This window comes from Culex quinquefasciatus, chromosome 2, assembly GCF_015732765.1.
Source record: "Culex quinquefasciatus strain JHB chromosome 2, VPISU_Cqui_1.0_pri_paternal, whole genome shotgun sequence".
NCBI classification, from domain to species: Eukaryota; Metazoa; Arthropoda; class Insecta; order Diptera; family Culicidae; genus Culex; species Culex quinquefasciatus.
The window spans coordinates 152,875,989-152,893,852 of record NC_051862.1 but is presented as its reverse complement, the minus strand read 5'-3'; the positions used below and the strand labels follow the sequence as shown (position 1 = coordinate 152,893,852).

The 17,864-nt window shown below is 38.5% G+C and overlaps 1 protein-coding gene and 2 non-coding genes across 3 annotated transcripts in view; 1 reads left to right on the top strand and 2 right to left on the bottom strand.

Annotated features, from left to right (window-relative positions):
- Window positions 1-3,384: 3,384 nt before the first annotated feature.
- On the bottom strand, window positions 3,385-3,456 carry Trnah-gug. The gene has a single exon. It is a non-coding gene; the product is annotated as a tRNA-His (tRNA).
- A 188-nt stretch (window positions 3,457-3,644) lies between these two features.
- Trnav-aac lies at window positions 3,645-3,717 on the top strand. Its single transcript has one exon. It is a non-coding gene; the product is annotated as a tRNA-Val (tRNA).
- Window positions 3,718-7,599: 3,882 nt separating this feature from the next.
- Window positions 7,600-17,864, bottom strand: part of LOC6044531 (homeobox protein aristaless) — a 132,786-nt gene continuing 122,521 nt past the window's right edge. The window contains exons 3-4 of the mRNA XM_038250849.1: window positions 9,374-9,636; window positions 7,600-9,296 (exon numbers count right to left, since the gene is read on the bottom strand). Coding sequence (XP_038106777.1) covers window positions 8,897-9,296; window positions 9,374-9,636 — 663 coding nt within the window. The 3' untranslated portion in view covers window positions 7,600-8,896. The remainder of the gene's footprint in view (window positions 9,297-9,373; window positions 9,637-17,864) is intronic.

Sequence of the window (17,864 nt, the reverse complement as noted above, 5' to 3'; positions counted from 1 at the left end):
CATGCTGCGAACGAGATTGAGAATACTGGCTGCTCTTGGATGCAGTTTTTTTTTTGGTGGTTGAGGTTTGAGAAAATAAATTATTTTATCTTCTTGTGCAAAAAGCTAGCGTTTGAGTGTGGGTATTCCGGAGGGAACGAGATGCATTATTTCTCCTTAATCAAATATGAAAATGGGCGTTTCCAGTTCATTTGTATGAAGGCGAGTGGCTCATCTGGGGCCGGGTGTGAATTCTGGACCAACGACGACGTCTGAGAGAGACTTGTTTTAATAAAATTAATTTGCTTTTTCCTCAACTCAGACAAAAGTGAAAGAGTTAATTGAAAAAGTGGATCGTTTCAGCATGATGTGTGGCGTTCAAATTATGCTCGAAAAGTAAATCAAATTAATCCCGCAGAAAACGGAGACTTCACGTTTCTCATCCCTTCCCACAGCGAGTGATTGATTTGGACAGCCATCATCGTGAAACTGGGGGGTTGAACCACCTGAAGAAACTCACTACCGAGTGCGCTGAAACAATTTCCGTGCGCTGGATGGAGCTGGATTTTTTAATTGAATTTTTGCCCCCACCTATTTCCTTTGGGGCGGCCATTCACAAGCGGGCGACCACGGCAGCAGCAGTTTGTAACTGACGAGGTGCTGACAAGAGGTCTCTCGCAGCTCGATGTGGCTTCTGATGCACATTCTCTGTGTGAGAGAGACTCTGACTTGAAACTTTGGGTCCACGAGAACGACCCCGAAAACGCCCCCTGATTTGGGAAATATGTTAACCTTTGAGTGTTTTGCATCAAATTAATCAAATTGTAGCCAATTCAAAATATATTTCCAAAGTTTTTTTTTAAGGTCCTATAAATTATGCGTTTATAGAACTTTAAAAAAAAAAACTTCACTTTCAACTCTAAAAATTGAAACTCAAAAAGAATTTAAAAATGTTAAATGTTTGATTGTTTTAACTTCAGGGAGTTAAATTCTAGATAATGCAATCAAGGGTTAACCCCGGTAACGATGATGACCAAGGTGGAGTTCGTGCTTTGGCAAGTTGCGCTGATTCAATTAAAGCAAGATGGATGACGACGCCCTTCACCGGTTAAGTTTGCCGTTTTGGGACATCGCGGATTTTGACGGCCCTGCCAAAAACCGGCCACAATCACTAATTAAAAGTGAACGAGTTCAAAAGGTCGTTGCTAATTGGATTTTTTGCCGTTCGCCAGATTTCACATACATACACGCGTGGTGGTTTGGATAAGAAAGTCAGGACTTGTTTGCAGAAATTAATAACTCATAATTGCCATTTTGTACGCTGGACCGGACTGGACGGAATAGTAATTAATGTGGTCAGCACAGGCTCCGGAGCACCGTAAATGGAAGTCATCAAGCTACGTATGTGGAGGTTGCAGCAAAAGTGGGCTGGCCCGGTAAGGAGTCTTTGATTAATTGGATATTGTTTTGGGGACTCTACTTTGAAGGCTGGATGGAGATGGAGATGATGATGGTGATGAACATATGAAACAAAAAGACACTGGACGTTGTCCTTGGTGTTAAACAACCAGAATCCATTTTATATCTTATTTGACTTTGAATATGGTAATATCTTTTATGCATTTATAGTTAAATGCTTTCCAATGTTTTTTGAACGTTTTTATCATATCTTACTATTTTGGTCGCTTGTATGTTTTAAATGCAATTGCAACAACTGTCGAAGTTCGGGGACCAAATATTAGTATTTTTGTGGTCATTATTTTGTATCGATGATATCAAAACGAATGCTGACATCGGAATCGGATCACCCCTCAAGAAATTTGTTATATCGTTGAAAATTGTCTACGTCGGGATACCAAATTTTGGTATTTTTGTGGTATTAAAAGAAAAACCTCTAGAGCTACGGGAAAATTTTGACCAATAAATTTTGACAAGGTAATAATGTTGAATCAAAGTGACATTTAAAACATGTTTATGTTCATTTTTAAATTACAGTCCAGATTCGGTTATTCAAAGGCCTCGGAAAATTTCACTTCGCATACCTACTCGAATTACCAAAAAAAAAATTGTCGATGTCCTATTTTTGATTCCTTTAGGACCTTAAATCCTTGAACTATTCTAAAGGAATTTCGTATTTTTAAATCCAAGATGGCGGTCAAAATGGCTGTGAATGAATATAGAAAAAATGCATTTTGTAATTTTTAAGGCAATCGACCATAATAATAATACCATGATTACTTTACTGTGTACCCTATACAACGATTCCACGTCAAACCAGCAGGATCCAGATAAAAAGTACTCCAATTTGTGTTGTAAAACATCCTGAAAAATCATAGAGAAATATTTTCAACTGTTATCTTTGGTCCTGAGACCTTAATATCAACAAACAGAGTTTTCGTTTAATCTGTTAGTAATGTTTTTAAAATGTCTAAGTATTTTTCATTAAAGCCCAACTTATCATCTATTTTTGAAACGCAGCAAGCTAAAATTAGTTCAACCGCACCGGGGGTATGATTTTTTTTTCGAAATAAACTGTTACAAAAATCCCATTTTTTACCACCTCATTTCCGGTACGACTACCCTAAATGCCAAACGAAAAATACGGGTATAATCATTTAGTCCAAGGAACTCATGCCCCATGCCAAACCAAATTGCACTTATGATCAAGATCCAGCTAATTTGACTAGAATCGCTATACCGTCCAAAATCGATTATCAGTAGTTTGTATGGGACTTCGGATAATCGAATCATTAACAAACATATTCGTATTATTTTTTTCTTACTTGAAACATCAAATTCGAATTCTGCGACCTCATTTTAGTCAAATTATAATGTTCGATAGCCTTAAAAATTACCAAATGCATTTTCATCAACGCCATTTTGGTCGCCATCTTGGATTTGAAAATTCTAAACCTATTTCGATTAGTTAAGGGGCCATACTTGAGCTCTACAATCAATAATAAGACAAAGAATTTATTTTTTATTTTTTCGAAGTTTCGATTGTTAGAATTGATTTGGGTTTCCTTTCTAGATGAAAAAAAAACGAAACTATTGGCACTACGCCCCCCGGGGCATGGCCTTCCTCTAACGTGGGATTTCTGCTCCAGCGCCTCTGACGAGACAGGAGAAACCGGGACCGACGTTTTACTTCACCATCCGATAGAAGCTCAGTGGATAAGGCGGGAATCGAACCCGCGTCTCATAGCATCATCGGGATCGGCAGCCGAAGCCGCTACCCCTTTCTAGATAGGATCTTTAAAAAAGTAAGCGAGAAATGGACTCATGCCAAATGCCTCTACAACAAAGAAAAGTGGGGTAATCCTGCTTCAGTTATGCGACGTAAAATTTTGGCAAGTATTTCAGATTTTCGAGTCTTGACTGTAATATAAAAATAAATCTGTCTTCTGCCGTGACCAGGATTCGAACCTGGGTTACTACGGCCACAACGTAGGGTCCTAACCACTAGACGATCACGGCGTGCTCGAGACATGAAAATGCCCACCAAATTGCATTTCTTCTGCACTCGTACTGCATTTGAGCCGATCCGTTTCGCTTGATATGAGGAGGTGGAATTAATTTCCTATTTTTCAATCTCTTGTGGAAAAAAAAACAAAAAGGGAATGGAGCTTGCTGCGCACCGTCCACAAAAAGTTCAAGCTCCAACAGTTTCCGTGGTGTAGTGGTTATCACATCCGCCTAACACGCGGAAGGCCCCCGGTTCGATCCCGGGCGGAAACAAATTCTTTTTTTTTTACCAAGACTAAGAAGTGTGATATTTTTCTATGAAATTTCGACAATTTTTTTTCAAGGTATTGTTTGGAGTTTATTTGTCTTACATTTTTAAACTATCAAGGCGCGTACAAATAAGTCTGGAATTTGTGTTGTGGCTCCACGATTTTTTGTTTCGTTTATAAATAGTCAAACAAGTTCTTTGTATTGCTTCTCGTCGTCGTCTATAAATTAAAATAACTTCCTGCTAGGTGTTTGTTTTACCATATGTTTGTTAGCTATTCCTACTAAGTACGTACCGCACTTTGCATACACACGGTGTGTTACTATAGCTGCTTACTTGCTACTTGTTTAAGGTTAATTTGTATACATTTGTTTGTTGCGCGTTTAAGAGTTATCGTTTTGTTGCGTGATTTTGATATTTGCCTTACTTTCAAGTTCTTATCGTAATATCATTAAATTCTGCGATTTGTGTTGTGCTTTCGTGATCTAGTTTAACAAAACTCTTACGAATAAATATCAAAGAACAAAATCTCTATGTACAATTGTTGCTAGCATTTTTGATTTGTTTTTTTTTTTCTCAGTGAGGATTAAGTGATAGATACAGAAAGAAAAATTGCAACATTTCAAGCGGCCAGTGTTGCCAAACGCCATTGCTTAATTAATCCACTGCTGCACCGATAGTGCGCGACCCGGAGCAGCTTCTGCACCATTAGCGTCAAGTCATGCCAACGCCAGAACCAGTTTTCGCGATTCACCTGACCGCGAGACGCTAAGCCCCCCTCGCGACTAAGTATATGAATTAGGTGTGCGAAATGAGCGGGGTAAGAAAAATGAAATTAATCTAATTCGCCCCGTCGTCGTCGTCGTGGCGGCAACTTTTCAGTTTAGTAGCAGTAGCTAATCGCATTTCGCCGACGGGCTTTTCTGGTTCTCTCCGTCTCTCTCGAATGGGACTAATGTAGGAGATTTAACTCGAAATCGAGCAAAAGTTTGCGGAATTAAATCACTAAATGTGTTTTTCCAGCTAATAGGCACCCACTGTTCTGTGGAGAAATTGAATTTGATGAGACTTGTGGCAAGAAGGGGGAAAGAGACGAACCTCGAGAAATGAAATGAAAATTAGCAGTTTTCAGCGGAGATGAAAGGCAGGTGAAAACCAGAAGCTGTTTTCAGAACATCTTTCTCCTGCGGCTGTGTGTTGAGGGAGGGAGGTTTTTCGATGATAATAACCATCACCAGGGGCTGGCGGCAAAAGTGAGACGATAATGATGATGATGTTGAACAATTTTGATTAAGTCCTCCAAAACAGGGCGCACGAGATTTCACAGATAAGCAGATTAGTGAGTGGTGGGTTGTAAAATTTAAAGTGGAGTGGTTTCGATTGGTGCATTTATGGTTGCACTTTAGGTGAGCCTCTGAAGTATGCAAATGGTGTGTTTATTCAAATCATCAATATTCTACAATTTTTAAAGAAAAAAAATCTTTACTAAACTTTACTGAAAATATGTTTTAATTTTTTTTATTCTTTCAACACAAACACTGACAAACATATTTAATGCATTAAACAAATACAAATACAAATATTGTAAACCAGAGTGACATTGATAAATTATCAAATAATGTTTCAAATATTATTCAAACGGTAAGACTTTTAACAAGATACCACGCAATGGTTGATAATATCGATTAAAATTGTAATTTCAACAACCCGGAGTATGACAATTACAGCGCTTCTTACAAATATCAGCCTAAAAGTATGCATATTGAATTGATTACGTCAAATTGACCGTTAGTAAGGTTCCTTTTGTTGATTCTTTTTTTTGTACATAAATTTGAGGCAAAACTGGTTCCATTTTTCATCAAAATTTATAAGAAATCAAATTTTGTTGAAACCGAAACTAATTGCGTAGCATAAATAAATAAAATTCAAATTGAATTGAAAACGTTTTTTAATCAATGGCTATAAATCAAAAGACATTATTCAATCGTGTTTACCAACACTTAACGGTTGATTAACACTTTAATTTAAAAACTGTTTTTAAGTTGTTTTAGTGTAAAATTGTCCAAAGAATCCGATAAAACAGGCGGTTTTTCGATTCGAACTCATTTACATTGAGAAAAACACGACACTTTGAGAGTATAAAAATAATAAAAAAAAAAATCATATTTGAAGTAATTAATTTTTTAGACACTTACAAAATTTGTTGAATATTCTTCTTGACGCACGTTGAACACTTCTCTACCATGCTCAGTATAGTAACAATTATAGCGTCCAATTTCCCGGGTTTACAAAATTCCCGGGAAACGGGAAATTTTCAACAAATTTTCCAGGAAATCCCGGGAATTCTCGGGAAATTTGAAATTTATCTAAAATTGATCTTATCCTGCTTCTGATTGATATTTTGCAACAAAATTGTATATAACAGCAACTTTAATGTTCAAAATGAGTGTGGGGGTCAATTAATGGCATGACTGCTTTTAAAAATCATACAACTTTATAAAAATATTGAAATTTTCTAATTTTATATGCTGTCTTTCAACTCCTACCAAATAAAAAAAAACAATTGTTGAGAAGTATTATTTTTTAATCAAATTTTGAATCAGTGAGTAAAATCCATGTTTCTCAACCATAAAAATGCTTTTAAATTAGTCTCTGTTACCATTTCAAAAGAATATGTCATACAGAAATTATGTATCAACAAAACTAATTTTAACGATTTTTAGGCAATTTTTTGACTTTTTATCAATTTCACCTAAAATTTATATGTATATTGTTAAAAAGCTTATAAACCAAGTTAAGTAAATTTACACATTGATTTTTTTTTCATCTTAAAAACTTATCAGCAACCTTAGTGATTGTGTAAAATTTGTACACTTCTACATTTTAACAATAAATACTTTGTACAAAGTCACCCCAAAATGCTAAATACAACATTCCAAAATAAATAACACTCGTAAATATATTTAAAAATTTGTGAACATTTAAACAAAAAAAATATAGCGTAAAGAAAGGATTTTTGCAATCTTTTTTTTTATTTTTTTTATTGAAACTTTTGAATATTTTTGAATATTTTAGTAGTGGTAGTATTTTTTTTAGTTTCATAGTTTCAAGTGCCTTTACAAACTGTGTACAAAGTACACGTATGCATTTGCCGGTGGGTTAAAGTTAAATCTTGGAAGGTAAAAACTTTTTATAGTTGATTTTAACTCCTTCTAGATGTAATTTTACCTGATTTTTGATGGAATAAGTAAAATCACACATAAACAGATGTAAATTTATTTATTTTTATTTTTTTAAACATTTTTTTTCTTACACAAAAGTTTTACCAAATAAAAAATAATTTTTTATCAAGTGAATTTCTCTAACTTTTTTCTTAATACCTATTTATCTTGAAAATGCCAAAGCTCGAAGTTGAAGGAATTTTTCTATGAAATTTTTTTTGAATTAATGTTTATTTTTTTTTTATGTACACAGGAAAAACAATGTGTAAATTATGCATTTTTTAATTTATTTAAACAATTAACACCTGACCAAATGTTTTGCAACCATTAATTTTCAAAATGTTTAAGAAACTATGAAAAAAAATTGAAAAAATATTTTCAACGCCCTAACAGAAAATATGACAATTTTTGTTTTTTACACACCATAAAAAATTATACAATTTTGTCGACATAAAAGCTGAATATTCTTTTGAACATCTTTAAAGTTTTTTTTTTAAATCCCAAAGAAAAGATAGCAAAAAGCATTGCGAAACATCGATATTGTGATAGAAAAAAACTATATACTCGATTAAAAATAAATTCAAACTCATTGAATGATGATTTTTGTTTTTTTTTTTTCATAGGGCATTCTTAGGCTTTTCACAAATTTGGAATATTTGGTTTTTACTATTTTGTAAAGTTCTGATAGAAGCGTAACTGTAATCATGCTTAATTTTTTTTATCTGCTTGAATATTTTGAAAACCGAACTTTCAATTTAGATTTCAACAATATCCTCAAATAAAACGAAAAAAAAAAAAAAACAAGAATAAGTGATTTATAAACATATTTTAATTTGCACAGCTTCGAAATAATTGGTTTCGTGTCAATAATTTTTTTTTGTTTAAACCATGTGAAGTTTAGTATTCAACAAAGTAATTTAAAAAAACATATCTGCACATGAACTGTTGATATGATAAGTTTAAGATATTATTATCTCTAATAAAAACAAATCAGTCATACAAAATTTCAACGCACAAAGTTATTTAACAGCTCTGTGCAGTGTTCCCAAATTTCCATATTCTTTTTTTTTTATTAAAAATCAAATCCACTCTTTTGCTCTCTGCTCTGCTCACCCCCGCGGCAGGATCAACTGTTTGCTGATTCTCTATCTCTCTCCCTCTCCCTCCTAAAATCCCACAAACAGACTCCGTCAACATGGCCGAAGGGTCCCAAACCCTGTCCCTGACCGTGTCCGTCTGTCTGCACTACTTTGCGTGACATGGTAGCGTTTTTCATTTCATTAATTTTTTTTTTGAGCTGCCTTCGCAGAGATTTCATATTTCTGCTGCGAAACTGTCAATGACAAATGGTGATGAAGCGCACAAACACACACACACGGTGATCGAGGCAGCCCGAGTAGAAATCAGGTTAAATTTACGGGTTGTCAATGACGACCGCTACCGTGATTCCCTTCGGCACTGCTGAGTGTTGTTGTTGTTGTTGCTCACGCGTGATGAGGACTCGATTAATTAAACAGACGAAACGAGTACGGTGGACGAAGACTGGGAGCGACTCTTTGGGCGTTTGCAACGCACACGCACGCTTAGTCCGAAGATTGCAATGACCTTGGCAACACTGGTCGGTTGATGAGGTTGTGGTCGCGCTGTTTGTTTTGCTTGTATTGGTGTTTATTGGTGCAACCCTGCGTTTGACAGTTGCCCACCTCTAGGGTTATAAATGTTGATCAGGTCAAGGTCATAAACGTCAAACGCAGGGTTGGAATTGCTCTGACTAAATGCGGATTGCGGTATGGATGAATAGTTGAGTAAAGTAGGTTAGGTTACTGCAGTTTTAAGGTTATGACTATTGTTTGTTGTAGGTTAGTGCGTTTATAGTACGGAAAGGAATGCATGCGTTCGCATAACCTCACTTTTAGGTTATGTTGCTATATCAAAGAACACACTGTAAGGAATCGGGAGTGTCTTAGCTAATGATATCACTGTGGCCGTTCTGGCGGAGCATCTCGAGCCGCAGCTCGTGCTCGCGGGCCTTCAACCGGAGGGCCGCGATCGAAGAGCTGCGCCGGTCCTGGGGAGGCGTCGTCGAGCCGGGCGCCGGAACTCCGGCAGGAACTACTGGCACTGAGGTGGGCGAAACCGGCGGTGAGGCCGGCGTCGGTAAACTGGCCGGAGGTGGAGGTCCCCCCACCGGGGACAGGTAGTCCGAGCTGGTCACTACGCTGCCACCGGGCGGGGATGGCTTCGAGGGCATCACCGGCGGGGCTCGCTGGGCCGCGGAAATGTTCGCCAGTAACGTCTGGAAGGATGCCGACGGAGTGTACATGGCACCGATGCCCGGCGGAAGCAGCGGCGGTGGAGGAGTCCTAAAATGGTGGTAAAAACAGAAAGTTAACCTCAAAAATGCTCCCATTTGCTTTGTTATGGTTCAACGCACACCAACCTGTGGAACTGGTTGAAGTAGGCCGACGGAAGCACGTGCCCGCCACCTAGCGTCGGGTAGCGGAACGCAGCCAAACTGGCCGCGTCGAACGGTTTCCTCAGGTTGAAGCCCAGATGGGTGAACGGATTCGGAGGTAGCGACGGTGCGACGACCGTTGCCGACGGAACTTGCCCGCCGGCGGTCAGGTACGGATTGTACGGATGGCCCTGCGGACCGACCTTCTCCTGCTTGCGCCACTTGGCCCGACGGTTCTGGAACCAGACCTAGAAAAGAAAGCAAAAGAAAACCAAATTCATTCATTAAAATGTGCTCCTCAAATATTTCACCCCTGAAATCCCGCCCCTCGGGTCCCGAAATTCCGATGATAAATTAATTTACCCAAATTGATCGTTCTGATCGTTTGGGAAGAGGAGGTGTCCCCTTCGGAGATAGCGATCAGCCGTCAAAGGCACACGCAGCGGGGACAAATTGGGGTATGCCGCCGCCGCCAAATGGCACGCTATCAGCCGACGGTCAATTCCTGAGAATTTTGGGTCCCCGCTCGATGCAAACACAAAGAAAGAAAGAGGGGAGATCGAAAATGACACCGCCGCCGACGGTTGTGTCGTGCCGCGTCCCGGGGACAATTTATGAATCAGCTGGGATCATCTGTTTTTTTTTTGCAGGGGGTAGATAGAATTTGAGGGTTTGTTTTTGTAAAGAGGTAAGAAAGGTAGGGTTACCTGAATTGATCATTTCCAATAATTTTTAATGCAAGTCAAATATTGTTTTGATGATCAAAATGAGGTATATGTTCTCTTATTTTGATTATAATCAAAAATCACTACATTTCTCGAATGAACTCAAAGCAAGACAGTAAGCATGAGAGCAAATCTCTTTCCTCTCCATTTTCCAGTTTTCTTTTCTGCTTCGCTCTGGAGAGAACGAGAGCGAAACAGAGGGACCAAAAAAAGAGAAAAGAGAGTTGCTCCTTTGCTCATTGTCTTGCCACGAGAAAATGAAAAAGAGCTTGGGACAACTGTTTACTGGTGGATTGATCTACCTTTTTAAGGTATATAGAACAGATATTGTCAAAATTACAACTGGTCACTCTAGTCTCCAACTCAAGTTCCTTCTCTTCGCCACTTCCGAGTGACACATCACGGTTAAAAATCATCGCATTTTCCTTCACGACTGTCCCCGGCAAAGCCCAATTTTTACTTTCATCAGTGTTCCCAGAGGTTCCAAGAACCCGACGAAACCCAATACCCGCTGCCAATAGTGTTATAATTTGGCAATTCTTCGAGACCATCGAGAGCGATCGCGCACACACATATCTCCGAAACCAGAACAGGTGATTAGCGGGAGATTGAGCACAAAGGCCGTGCGCGGGCGCCCCCCTAGGGCGTATTAGATTAACAAAAGCGCCATGCTGGGACCAAAACACATAATTTTTAATATTTCTCCTTGTCGGGCCGGTGATAACCGACCTGCGGCAGGATTCTGGCCCGTATCCGAAGCCAAAAACCCAGTGTGGTGTCCCGCGGAAAGCGGAGAATGAAACCTATTAATACTCAATCAAAACTCATTCTCGCTCTAGTCGTTATGACCTCGGCGAGGGATTCGTTTTTTTGGGAATCGACGACGCGTTGTTTGAACAGGGTGCTCTCAACGCGGCATCGTTATAGGGGCCAGGGCAGAGCGTTTTCACAAAAGGCTGATGATGATTTTTATGTTTGTAATAACTTTAGTTACGGCTGTTTAGCATTTCTTGAGGTTCCCGGGAAGATGGAAGGCGATGCCCGCTTTCTTGAGCAGGGTGAATTTGAACAAAACCAACCCGCTGTCGACGGAATCGGATTAGCTCTAGTTTGTGGGTTTTGGATGGCAGGGTTGAGAGCAAAAAAACTGAACTGCAGCTGATGTTATTGAGATTCACAAATATAAACTGACTTGGAATTGATAAAAAAAAGCATGTGATAATGATTTATAATGAAAAGCCTTACTAAGGTTTTAAAATTGTTTACATCAAAGTAATTTTTTGATTCATTTTGTTTTGCAGAATTGCCAAATCAAATTTTGTTGATCATTTGATATTGCATTTTTTTTTAAATCAAAGCTGGGAAAAACATAACATAAATAATTCGATAATTTTGTGTCATTCTGGCATTGACAACATTCTATTCGAAATTTAAGAATACAGTTTTTTTCCATCTGAAATTTCCTATTTAATGTTCACTACAGTTTCTGCCGAGGAATAAATATTGTTCCTACAAGTCGAATAGATTTTCAGTATGGTTCCGCAAAAAATTGGTAAATAATTCGTTCAAAAACCACAAATTTCCTTTTTCTGCAGAGACAAAAATTAGTTTGGAAGATTAAAAAATCGGTTTGCTGAATATTAAATCTTTTTTGAGTAATTTTACCAAAAAAATGTGTAAAAATTTATCAAAAACTGATGAAAATTCACCAGTTCTTCATGTAATATTACACATTTTTTTGAGACAAAATCTGTCATCATTCCCTGATGAATATTACCACAATTTTCTTTTCTGTATGGGTTCGCAACACCTTCGAGTGGATCAATCGGACCGCGCACTGGACTCACAATCCAGAGGTCGCTGGTTCGAATCCCGCGGCGGGCGGTCTAAAATTCTTCGTGTAAATATGGGTATTCGGCGCCGTCGCTCCGTGCCATACTTTCATACACTTAGGAGCCCAGGGCGGCGAAGTCCTTGTAGATAAAAAGGAAGACACTAGTGGTTGGTACTAGCAATGGTGGCCGACAGCTATAACGTCAACTTCGTTCATGGGTTCGCGCCAAAAAGCGCATAAACATTGGCTCAAAATCACTTAAAAACGTTGATAGCTCCACAATTAATGTTCAAAACACGATGATGTTTCACCAATAATGGGTATTTTTTGTCATAAATAAGTCTTAAGTGTCTTCAAAACATAGTAGGCCACTTAAATGTTAACATTTTGAGTTAAGCGTTACCTTTTTTGGTGGGGCGTCCTCTAAAATGCTAATTTAGAATTTTTGTAAATGTTTGAAAATATCAACAATTTGACAAATTTTATGAATTTCAAGAATTTTACAAATATTGCAAATTTCAAGAATTTTACAGGTTTTGCGAAATTGCCCACATTTAAATACAAAATGCTGAATTTTACAGGTAAATTTACATTTAAATACTAATGCTAATGCTAATTTAGAATTTTTAAAAATGGGTCAATTTCCCCTAATTTCCCCTAATTCTCCAGATTTCCCCTAATTCTCCAATCCAATCCCCTCTCCCAGATTTCCCCTAATTCTCCAATCCGAGCACTGTGCAATGGGGCATTTTTGCGATCATTTTATACTAATTTAACGATTTGATTAGAAAATCTGTAAACTTTATTTCTGAATCCGTAGAACAAGATGTCGATTCTGTTTGGTTTTTTTGTTCGAAACATGATGATATAAGAAGAATGTTGGTCCAAATACCGCAATACCGATTTTCTTTTCTTCTAAAACAATAAATTAGAATTGTAAAATTACAATGAAGCATTTAAAAATGTTCTTCTGCATTGAACTAAATTAATCATTCCATTAATTTTAGCCCAACTTCTCGCCCTAAAAGCGACTAATTAAGTGATCGCACGCCATGGCGGAAGGCAATTATTATTGAAGTTGAATGTACCTAAAATGTTTTTTCGTGGAAAGGTAGCTAAGGGGGTCCCTTTTCGATATCTGTGACCTAGAAAATATTTCACCTAGGGATTTTCGATTTTTGTCATTTTCAGTTTTTAACTGTATAAATGGAGGCGCACGGTTACTTTTGCACAGCACCTCCCAAATGCTTTTAATTGCAATGGATATGATGAAAGGGTCGTCCATGATTTCAATATTTTTAAGGCCCCATCCACCCTTTCCCCCATCCCCTAATTTATTTAACAAAGATAATAACATTATTTTTAGTATGCGGCGTCCATAAAGTATGGCACACTAAAATCAGCAAAAATAACCCTCCCCTATGCCACACATTGTCACGCAACCCCCCCCCCCTTGAAAAGTCCGGTACGTTATGTAATTTGTTTTTTTACATTTTTATTTTTTTTTAGTTCTGAGTTCAATCAATGCACAGTGCGAAAAAAGGACCCAAAAAATTACCGCAACATGATTTCGCGAAAACCATCGATTGCTATACAACAAAAGCTTCGTTTTTGCACCAGGAACAATAATCCGATGAAAAATCGCACTGCACAGACCGGTGGCCGGAGTACAGGCCATCCGGATTTTGGAAAAACAGATTTATCCAATTGTGAACTGATAACTACCATGAATAGGCATGCAAAACAATCCTAGATACCATAGACCCATCGGAACCGACTGGCCACATCCAACGAAACAGCGAGTCATGCGACGTATCAAACTTGATTTTGGATGGAGAGTATCCTTCAAATGTATTTTTGCCTCCGGTGACCGGTTCCCAGGTTCTCCAGTGGCCACATCCGAAGATCATATTTGGCAAATTCCTGAAACCACTCTTGCGACATATCAAACTTCATGTTTTTAAAAGAGGAGTGTATAACTCATGTCCCCATCCAGAATCAAGAAGTTTGATACGTCGCATGACTGCTGTTTTATTGCGGTTGATTCCACCGGAGATCGGTGGAGACCGGTTCCGATGGGTCCTATGGTATTTAATATTATTCTAGGATTGTTTTGCATGACTATTCATGGTAGAAGAAAGCTTATCAGTTCACAATTGATGACACTTTTCCAAAAAATTCCGGTGGCCAACCGGTCCGTGCAGTGCGATTTTTCATCGGATTATTGTTCCTGGTGCAAAAACGAAGCTTTAGGTGTATAGCAATCGATGGTTTGCGCGAAATCATGTTGCGGTAATTTTTTGGGTCCTTTTTTCCCACTGTGCAATGCCTTGTATCATGTTTGATTTATGAGTTAAGCTTATCAAACATCAAATAACTTCTTGTAAATATTTTAAGCCTGAATTTTCATTTTTTTTCTATTTCCAGTACCCTTGGTATCCTTACACAGTTAGTTGCATATACCTAGCTCGACTAATTTCAGCAAAACCGATTAGCAGAAAAAGAAACAAAATTTACGGTTGATTTGGCTTACGAGCATACTGATAAAGTACAACAAGTGCATTATTTATATAAAACATTTGAAAAATCAGGCCTAAATAAATAAAATTGTTCGCTCTACAGCATTGCCTTGACGTTGTCGATTGCGAGATTCCTACTCGAAACTAGGTGCCCGAAGGCTTAATTTTTGATCAATTGCAAACCTCTTTTTACACCTTTGCTTCCATCCACCCCGGGATTCGAACTGACGACCTTTAGATTGTGAGTCCAACTGCCTACAAGCGACTCCACCGAGGCAGGGCCCAGGGAGACGACTTCTACACCTGGACTGAGCTAATGACATAACCTTTAGGTTATACCGGGACCAACATTTACTTCCCCGTCCGACGGAAGGCGTGATCAGACAAATCTCGTCTCGAAATATGCCACCGGGACCATCTGGGATCGAACCCAGGCCGACTGGGTGAGAGGCAACCACACTTAGCCCTACACCACGGTTGTAAAATATTTACATAAAGTAATTCGATGTTTAATAAACGTAACTCATAAATCAAACATGATAAAAGGCATTAAGAAACAGAGTTGTTAATGATAGATATTATATACTTAAATCATTACTTACTTACTTGAATCATCAATCGTGATTTCAACAATAACAAAAATTAAAAACATATCCTATAAAAATGATAAGCTGTTAAATTGAACTCAGAATTATAAAATAAAAAAATGTACAAAAACAAGATTAGGGTACAAAACGTGTCGTACTTTTCAAGGGGGTGAGGCGTAGTCAGCGTGACAATGTGTGGCATTGGGGGAGGTTATTTTTTGCTGATTTTAGTGTGGTGATGGATGACGCCTCATACTAAAAATAATGTTATTGTCTTTGTTAAATAAATAAGGGATTAGGGGGTTGTAGGGTGGGGTATTGTGAAATATTTCATGGACGACCCTTTGATCAGTATCCATTGCAATTAAAAGGATTAGGACCGCAAAGTAACCAAAGTACCGTGCGCCTCCATTTATACAGTTAAAAACTGAAAATGACAAAAATCGAAAATCCCTAGGTGAAATATTTTCTAGGTCACAGATATTGAAAAGGGACCCTTAGCTACCTTTCCACGAAAAAACATTTTGTTCAATCAATTTCCCGCCATGGCGTGACTCGTTGAATCACGCAAATGAAGATTGTTTTCCAATAATGCGCTCCCCACCGATTTTGATTAACCAGCTAAAGTTCTTTTTTTAAAGCACTCTCAACTCAGAATCGCGATCCAAAATCAACACCTCAGCTAGTTTGTTCCGTTGAAATGTTGCAATATCTGCGCCCTCTCCGCGGCCAATTATCATAATAATGCAAAGTATGTTTATGTTCGATTTTATTATAAAACTGGCGCAGTGGTTGCGGCGTGAAACACGTGGGGGTAGAATAAAATAAAGCTCACGGCGCGACGACGCGGTCCGCGTCGAGAAGGTGATGCAACGCTGCACAAATTCAATAAAAGTAATGTTTGCTTTTTTATGATTTACAAGCCATAAATCAGGATGGGGTAAATTGGATCGTTTCGTTGCGCCAAAAAGTCGAGGGGGAAAGAGGATGTTGAGGAGTGGGGGGAAGACTTCAGACAGTCGGTGAGGAGTGTTAATTGAACGACAGCGCCCCCTGGCCGAGCTTTGAGGTCCGCTCGACTGCTAACTAGCTAACGATCTTCTTCGGGCTGGTCATTTTCAACACTTTAGCGACGTCAGTCTGAAGGGTTCTTCGAAGAAGAACTAATTTCTTCAACATTAGCAGCTCTGAGACGCCAAAGTCTGGCTGAAGTCCTCCTAATGTGACATAATGGACCCCCTGACGAACACGACGAATGGATCATAATTATGCCACGGTGGACCGGTGGAGACATCTCCCGGCTCAGTTCTAGGCTTTGATTGGTGGGAAACCCCAGCGGCCATTTTTACGGTCACCGCGTGGTAATTATCGGAGCGAAGATTGACGCGGTTCTAGGGAATCAATTTCGAGTAATTATCAGCTATCGCCGTTGAATTAGCAGTAAAGATGGGTTCATCCCATATTGAGAAAAATATATATTTAAAGCCACAAAAATACAAATGTAACATAAAAGTTTAGAATTGCTTTGATAATTCAAAAATAACTTGAGTTAATTAAAGTCTCACATTTAAACAATTTTCTTTAATAAATGAATATCCTGAAAAAATAAAAATACTTGCGAGATTTCCTAAGACATTGAATATAACATTTTAAAATTGTGCTCACAGTAAAAAATTGTGTAAATATGGAAGGTGTAATTTTGGAAGGTTGAATATTACCTCTTTTATGATGTAATTTTACCTCAACTAAGAATGAAAAAGCGATATTACCATAGAAAAGTGAAAAAATTACACATTTTCAGAGGAAAAATTACACATTTTTTCTGACATAAAAGATGTACCCTTTCCCAGATGCAATATTACCATGATTTGTTTTTTTTTATGTAGGCAACAACCATACAAATGAAGATGATTTTGGATTTTAATTTTTAAAAGTTCGAAGAATGAAATTGTTTCACACTCAACCAAGTGGCATATCAAACAACATTCCTCCAAAATGACTCATTCCCAAATAGACAGCACCTCAAAACCGAATCAAAAGACAAAGGAAGTCACCTAGTCACGGCCCCGATCGGAGATCCCAGCACAAAACGTAGGTGGCGCTATTATCGCTCATTAATTACACGGCCCTAATCTAATAATAGAAGATTATACGTTTTGTTCCATCCAATTCCGTTCCGGCGGAGCCGACCAGACCAGACCGTGTGTTCTGGAAACGAAACAACCTTGTTCTGATTCATCAGGCAGCAAGAAAGACTTGACGGCACGAAGCGACGAACCCCAATAAAAATCCATCATCTTCTCGACATCTTGGGGCTTGGAGATTTTCGGACCGCGGTGGCTGTACCTCTTCCCCCCTTCTTTATTTGTTGATGAAGTCCATAAAATTGCTAACAACTTTAATGACATTTGATGTGAAATGATATATGCTCGAATGGCGAGCACATTCTTTTTTCCCTCGCTCCGTTTCTTACACTGCGAGATCATGACGATGATTCCAGCATAAAACACGCTGTTTTTTTTACTTTTGGGAGATCACACGTGTGTGGCATTCGGGGCTCAACGGCAGCGAGAGCAACATTTTGACAGTTGGCTGTCCCGCCAACCAACCAACCTCGGCGCAGATCTCCAGCTGGGCGAACAATCGTGAAATCAATTTCAATACCAGAGCAAATATTTGCTCATGGAATTATACGCCTTTCTCCTGAACCATCTCGTCCCGTTCTAGACCAGACGACCTCAGACCATGGTGGTGGGACAACTTCGTTCGAAATAGTGAGAAGAAATTTAATTTTTCGTAGATCATCAAGCT